The sequence below is a fragment of the Sardina pilchardus genome, chromosome 10 (assembly GCF_963854185.1).
Source record: "Sardina pilchardus chromosome 10, fSarPil1.1, whole genome shotgun sequence".
Classification (NCBI taxonomy): Eukaryota; Metazoa; Chordata; class Actinopteri; order Clupeiformes; family Clupeidae; genus Sardina; species Sardina pilchardus.
Window position 1 is genome coordinate 33,512,042 of NC_085003.1, and position 7,451 is coordinate 33,519,492.

The 7,451-nt window shown below is 46.0% G+C and overlaps 1 protein-coding gene across 2 annotated transcripts in view; it reads right to left on the minus strand.

The window, feature by feature from the left end:
* Nucleotides 1–4,128: 4,128 nt before the first annotated feature.
* Nucleotides 4,129–7,451, minus strand: part of ctdspl2a (CTD (carboxy-terminal domain, RNA polymerase II, polypeptide A) small phosphatase like 2a) — a 12,331-nt gene continuing 9,008 nt past the window's right edge. For both annotated transcript variants that reach the window (XM_062547980.1, XM_062547979.1), the window contains exons 9-13: nucleotides 7,313–7,375; nucleotides 7,137–7,216; nucleotides 6,900–7,026; nucleotides 6,704–6,799; nucleotides 4,129–6,217 (exon numbers count right to left, since the gene is read on the minus strand). In XM_062547980.1, the coding sequence (XP_062403964.1) occupies nucleotides 6,152–6,217; nucleotides 6,704–6,799; nucleotides 6,900–7,026; nucleotides 7,137–7,216; nucleotides 7,313–7,375 (432 nt within the window). In that variant the 3' untranslated portion in view covers nucleotides 4,129–6,151. The remainder of the gene's footprint in view (nucleotides 6,218–6,703; nucleotides 6,800–6,899; nucleotides 7,027–7,136; nucleotides 7,217–7,312; nucleotides 7,376–7,451) is intronic.

A 7,451-nucleotide genomic window follows, 5' to 3' on the forward strand; every position in this document is an offset into this window, starting at 1 on the left:
GAAACAAAAGAAACGGACGGTGACTGTCGCCCTCTAGGGGTTTTCTGGTCTCCTGAAAAAGAAACGGAGCTCAACGAGCTCAATGATATCAATCAGGCTAATAGGCTAACTGGAAAAAACACCATGCCAATCTCTAGCTATGGTGAAGGGTAGGTTATGTGATGATGTGGGAGGACTATTTCAATTCCAAAGGCCAAGGGAACTTGATCAGGATGCATAATATCCTGGATCCATGAAATAGCTGGCCTTTGAAAGTAAAAATATATTAAAAACATCCTCCAGCTCCTATGGGAATTTAACATAGGGGTCAAATACTTATGCCCCCTAGCATTTAAGGAAGAACTTTTATTTATTTATTTACAATACATTATTCAATCACAAAGAAAAATGGTGTCCTCATTTTACTATTTTTTTTTAAATTAAGGCATTAAGATCAATTGTCAAATGATGATTTTATATTCCTCTTTTTAGGCAACTTTAACATGGTATATCAAATACATGTGCCCCACACTGTATCTATGCATCATTGCATGGAGTTGAACCGCCTTAAGGTTGCAGTAGAATAAAACTATAACATCTCTGTAGTAGTTCTATGGTATTATTGTATAATACTGATATTCTGTTACCTGTATAATATCTTTACCCTCTATAATGTTTCTATTGCAGCCTCATAGTAGGCTACTTATAAGTCCCCAAATAAAATACCTGTGTTCCTATAGGATTACTATAATATTTTGTTCCATTTGAGGGAGTCTGAAACGTACATTTACATTTCTTATTTTTTAATTATTATTATTTTGGTGGGGTGGGGGTCAAAGTCCCCCTTTATGTAGAGCAGAGATCCATTGAAGTCTATGGCTGGATTGAGTTAACACATGATTAAGAGAAATGGATGGTAGCCTCCATCGTTCTCACATAGAACACATTTGGAACCACCAACAGTCTTCCTAGGTCAAGAACGAAGGGCCTTGGTCAAGCAGGACCAAGGTCACTATGAACTCAACCTGAGAGCCTGTGATCAGCGGGAAGCTAATGGTCACCTGTGATCAGCAGGAAGCTAATGGTCGCTATGAACAGGGCCCTGACTATGAATGAAGCACTGATCTATAAAGAATACCTGGATAGACTATCTCATTGTTGCTGACCCATCAACAATGAAGCCAATGGAAATGTCCCGAGTGGTCCCATAATGGCGGAGAGGTGTTCCAATTCCATTATTGCAGGACGGCAACATTCTTTTACTGTCTTTTACTGTCTATGCATTCCTATGGCAAGTGGTCCCATAATGGCCGCCGCCATGTAGGCTTCAGAATTTTGACTTCGATGCTCTATCCAGGTATTCTTTATAGATCAGTGGAATGAAGGGCCAGAGCTCTGTGCAGCACTGCACCCTTGAGGTGAACATGTCACCATGACAACCCGACAGACCCAAACACAGCTGCTGTGTAGAACTAGTGATGCTCTCTGACCAACATGGTTGAATAATCCTGCCATGAAATGGCTGGAATCTTTCAAATGGAATGGGTGAAACTGCTAAAAGTAAAGTCTGCCAAGATGAATGGATGAAACTTCTAAAGGTAAGATGTGCCAAGCTTGTGTGACTCCCAAGATGGGCTGAAGATGTTTGATGCTGACTAACAGTGCTTTGACCACATACTACAGTAAGTGAAGACTCTGAATCTTCTGTAATGGGACACTGGTCTTATTTGATAAATTTACCAAATTTTCCCGTTGCCTTCTGGAGTAGTAACTGGAATAGTGCTATTATGATGTTAAAGTATGCTATAACTATATCTGGAAGAGAGTGTTATTGTGATGCTAAAGTATGCAATAACTGGAAGTGTTATTGTGATGTTAAAGTATGGAATAGTGTTATTGTGATGTTAAAGTATGCAGTAGTGTTATTGTGATGTTAAAGTATGCAATAACTGTACAATAGTGTTATTGTGATGTCAAAGTATGTAATAACTGGAAGATAGTGTTATTGTGATGTCAAAGTATGTAATAACTGGAAGATAGTGTTATTGTGATGTCAAAGTATGTAATAACTGGAAGATAGTGTTATTGTAATGTTAAAGTATGCAATAACTCGAAGATTGTGTTATTGTGATGTTGAAGTATGCACACATTCAGTTCAAGTTGAGCTTTAGGTAGCCTATATGATGTCAGGGAGAGCAGAATATGATTGGCTAAGAGCAGCCTCGTTATGTAATATCGTTATGGCTAAGAGTAAAATGTTGATGTTAATACATGTAATAAGGATTTTAACATTAAAACAATTCATTGTTTTATGTCACATAGTATCATATAACCATGTGTTTAGGGCCCTGTTCACAGGAAAGTTTTGGAAATAGCAAAATTTCCGAATATTCCCTTACCAAAGAAATTACTGCATTACTTATCAAAACAGGAAATGCAGTATTTTGGACATAAAAATGCTGCTGTACTGCACTGCACTAAAAAAAAAAACCTGCAGTATAAATACGCTTTTTTGTGAGGGTAACATTTCCATGTCTGATGACAGCACACCTTGTCCGAAATGTATCTTTTGTCTAGCAGCAGCAAAATTTCGCTGAACTTTTGTGATGTGAATGCATGCAGCTATAAAATGTAGAAGTTGTGGTAAGTTCACATAGCTTAAACTATTCTTGCCGATTCCATTCGTTCTGACCAGGAGGGATGAATGTGAACATTCCCCTTTTGCTGAAAGAATTGAACAAAACCTGTTTTTTCCCCCAGAGAGAGGACATATGTAGGGTGCTAGTAACAATATTCATTTTCAGTGTGGTACAATCAAATTAGCACAATTTACTTTTAAATAAAATGTGTTTCAACCATCCCGGCTCTCTGTATTCCGAGGGGAACTTTTTGACCGCTATGTCTTGTCACATGTCCTTGGACTAGGAGTAGGACGCAGGAGTACGGGACTAGGGGTAGGACGCAGGAGTACGGCAGAAGGGGTAGGACGCAAGAGGAGGACAGAAGCAGAAGGGGTAGGAGACGCAGGAGTAAGGGACTAGGGGTAGGACGCAGGAGTAAAGGACTAGGGGTAGGATGCAGGAGTAAGGGACTAGGGGTAGGACGCAGGAGTAAGGCAGACACATGGGTCTGGGCACAGGAGTAAGGGCAGAAGGGGTAGACGCAGGAGTAAGGGATTAGGGGTAGGACGCAGCAGTAGGGCAGAAGAGTAGGATGCAGGAGTAAAGGACTAGGGGTAGGATGCAGGAGTAAGGGACTAGGGGTAGGATGCAGGAGTAAGGGACTAGGGGTAGGACGCAGGAGTAAGGCAGACACATGGGTCTGGGCACAGGAGTAAGGGCAGAAGGGGTAGACGCAGGAGTAAGGGATTAGGGGTAGGACGCAGCAGTAGGGCAGAAGAGTAGGACGCAGGAGTAAAGGACTAGGGGTAGGACGCAGGAGTAAAGGACTAGGGGTAGGATGCAGGAGCAAGGGACTAGGGGTAGGACGCAGGAGCAAGGGACTAGGGGTAGGACGCAGGAGCAAGGGACTAGGGGTAGGATGCAGGAGCAAGGGACTAGGGGTAGGATGCAGGAGCAAGGGACTAGGGGTAGGATGCAGGAGCAAGGGACTAGGGGTAGGACGCAGGAGCAAGGGACTAGGGGTAGGACGCAGGAGCAAGGGACTAGGGGTAGGATGCAGGAGCAAGGGACTAGGGGTAGGATGCAGGAGCAAGGGACTAGGGGTAGGATGCAGGAGCAAGGGACTAGGGGTAGGATGCAGGAGTAAGGGACTAGGGGTAGGCTGCAGGAGTAGGGCAGAAGAGTAGGACGCAGGAGTAAAGGACTAGGGGTAGGATGCAGGAGCAAGGGACTAGGGGTAGGATGCAGGAGTAAAGGACTAGGGGTAGGCTGCAGGAGTTGGGAAGACACATATGACTGGGCAGGCCTGGACACTAATAGTTGCTCAGTTGGCCTTGGCTACCAAATTGTTACAAGTGGCAACCAAACGCTGGTAACCACTTTTACATAGAGGTCTGGAATTCGGCCCTAGTCTATCAATTCCCCATCTTGCGCAGAAGAGCTCCCCCCCCCAGAACCCCCCTCTCCTCTCCTCTCCTCGCTGATCCTCAGCTGAGGCTGCTGGGAAATAACTTGAGACTCACAGCTGTGGAAGAGAAGGGGGTGTTCATGTTGGAATCATGAAAAATCAAATCACCACGGATACAGGCCACCCACGGGCTACATTCAAGTTGAATGACATTTAGAGGAATATAAAAAAGAAAAAAAAGAAAACAAACAAAAAAACACAGAGTAAGAACAGTCAAGGCCATGTGAGTATGAAGAATAAAAACAGAGCACACGATCACCCCTTCCTAGGACGAGTATAAAAAAATAAAGATCATAAAAACTGACCATAACACTGAATAAAAATGGCGCGGCCGTTCAGGGCTACCTCACACGCAGATACACCAAAGCACTTTTTTCTCTTTTTTTAAAGTCTGACTGCATTCCCTCGCTTGTGGCTCTGTGCGGTTTTGATTCTGAGAGCTACGGCCCATCTCTGCCAGGTTTTGTGTGTGTGTGTGTGTAATAGAGGAAGTGAGGGTAGGAAGGGGAGAGTCCTCCTAAGACACACAACCCAGCTGCCTCTATCCCATCACCTCTTATGATGCTCGAGGGACTCCCATCCTCCACTGCTCTGTTGTCGGCTCAAATGGAACCCCAACAACAGCGACGCTTGGGAGGGGTACCCCTCTGCACCCATACAGCCAATCACAAGGCTGAAGAGAGTTTGACAACACTAGGAGCCAAGAGAGGACAGCAGGGATTGGTTGACTACATCTATGAGTGTGTGTGTGTGTGTGTGTCACTAATACCTGCACTGGTGTGAGAGCGGAAGAGACGAAGAGCTGACTAAGGGCTGTAAGCTGGTCGCTCCTCAGAGGATGGCTATCTAAACGCTGTGTGTGTGTGTGTGTGTGTGTGTGTGTGTGTGTTCACTGAGCGCCTGGCAAAGGGTGTGCGTGGACAAAGAGCATGGGTCTGAGTGGGCACTACATAAAGCCTGGCAGAGGGGGTAAGCGGGCACTAACTGAACGCCTGGCAGAGGGTCTTGAGTGCCCTGACGCTGAGCCGGCGCTACGGCTGGTGCCTCCTTTGCCAAGATGGCGCGCCAACACAGCTCTCCTATGTACAGGTCAAAGCATCACTCCACCACCCCCCTCTCCACTCCACCACCCCCCTCTCAGAAAGGATAGCAAAACAGCTTTAACATAATGACATAAGTAATTAAAGATCAGCAAAGCTCAACATCTCTGAAGCAATGAAAACGTCTGTATTCTTGTTGAAGGGCGCAGACAATAAGCGATCACCATGGCTTAGTCACTGAAGCACAATAAAAAATCATGATTTTTTTTTCTTACGTTTCTGACAATCAGTTTTACTCGTAGGTTGTGTAGGCCTATGTATGATAAGCACGATTTTCATTGTTTCTTTCTTTTTTTTTCTTCTTTTTTTAAAAGACAGACTAAACATTTTTAAAACTTGAAAGCAAATGAACAGTTCTGAATTACATCTATAAACAACCAACAGTAAAAACCTATGGAGCCAACGTGACGCATCAACTCATCAGCATTGCTTCTCTTTTGTTTCAGCTTGGAGGAATGCATGATGTCGCAATGGGCAGAGGAGGTTTGCAAAACTGGACAGGAGAAAATATATACATGTCATATATACATGTCACTGAATCCGGAGAGCTGGGTGTTTCCTATATTTATATTTGACTGGCCGAGCCTGCAGAGGGGCATCTGTGGCTGTGAGAACATCCGAGTCCAAGCACCAAAACGGAGTGAAAACCGCCCCCAAACATTCCAACATCCTGTCCAATCAGGCAAGGACTTCCTTTCCCAGAAGCCCAAGTTAAGTGTTCCAGGCGCAATTCTGAGTCAACCAATGGGCTCTCGCTCCTCTCGCCCCACTCGTATAAAAAGGTGTGTACATGTATAGACAATGTATAGACAACGCTGTAAAACTGGAGTCTCTTCCTCACAGTAAAAGTGTGACCGTATGGCATGGCGGCCGCGCTCACGGACCCCCGCGGGGGGTTGACCGTTGGACTCTTCCGCCTCGCGCTCCTCCTGAGACCCCGCCTCCAGCTCGGGGGGGTCCGCTGAGGTCCGGTCCGGTCCGGCTCAGTCACGAGGCAGCAGGTCGTGCAGACGGAACCGCTCCCGGACGTGAGGTCGGACGTCCTCGTTCTGGGGATGTGGAATGTGGGTTACCCCAAAACAGACACGTAGCATGAGTTACCCCAAAACAGACACGTAGCATGAGTTACCCCAAAACAGACACGTAGCATGAGTTACCCCAAAACAGACACGTAGCATGAGTTACCCCAAAACAGACACGTAGCATGAGTTACCCCAAAACAGACACATAGCATGAGTTACCCCAAAACAGAGACGTAGCAAGAGTTACCCCAAAACAGACACATAGCATGAGTTACCCCAAAACATGCGTCACAGACAGACGTGGAGCATCACAAAACCTCACCCTGGCTGCTTTAAATTTAACTGCAGACAGGGTGCCATGGCAACGCCACCTTTAACCTTGCTGTAGTGGGCACCATTACTTGACGTCAGAAGAGGGATCTCGCTACAGCATATGCTAGTATCAGTGCAAATATTCTGTGCCAGCACGCACACGCACACACACACACACGCACACACGCACACACCCCCTACCATTTCAACAAGCTTCTCCAGAAATGGGACCAGCTTCAGAAGCTCGTTGTCATTCCGATCCATGAACCAGCTCTCAATGGGAATACCGTTGGATAGCTGTGGACACACGGAGACAGGAAGACAGACACATTTCCAGTCAGGTTGGCACAGTTCAGACACACATTTCCAGTCAGGTTGGCGCGGACGCAGGACTCACCTGGTATGCGAAGGCTTGTGGCGAGTTGTCTATGATGATGGTCTTGGACAGGTCCCTCCCCAGAATGTTGAGGTCCTTGATGTAGTTCCCCTGGACACACACACAGTGCTCGCGGAACAACCTGTGCCTGCAGCCGTCACCAAGGAGAGAATGTTGGCCATCAATACCCTAACTGCCAAACACAAACACTCACACACACACACACACACACACACCAGCATCAACGCTTACACCCACCTGACCAGCTGTTTCTTGGGGTCCAGGATGTTCAGCAACTTGTCAGCATACACCTTCTTAGAGGCAGTGAAGAGGATGATCTGAGGAGATCAGGACACAATGCTAGCGTTAGCATTAGCCTCAGCCATTTACTGCCGAATAGTAGAACGCCCAAGCAGCAGCCTAGTAGCTCTTACCTCATAAATCTGAGACATGCGCTCCAGAAATTCTCTGAAGAAAGGCCTTAACCTCACGTACACCTGGAACGGACACAGCGTTTCAGAGGAGTCACGACAACATCCATAGACAGAGCATCCCATATCTACACCCCTCAAA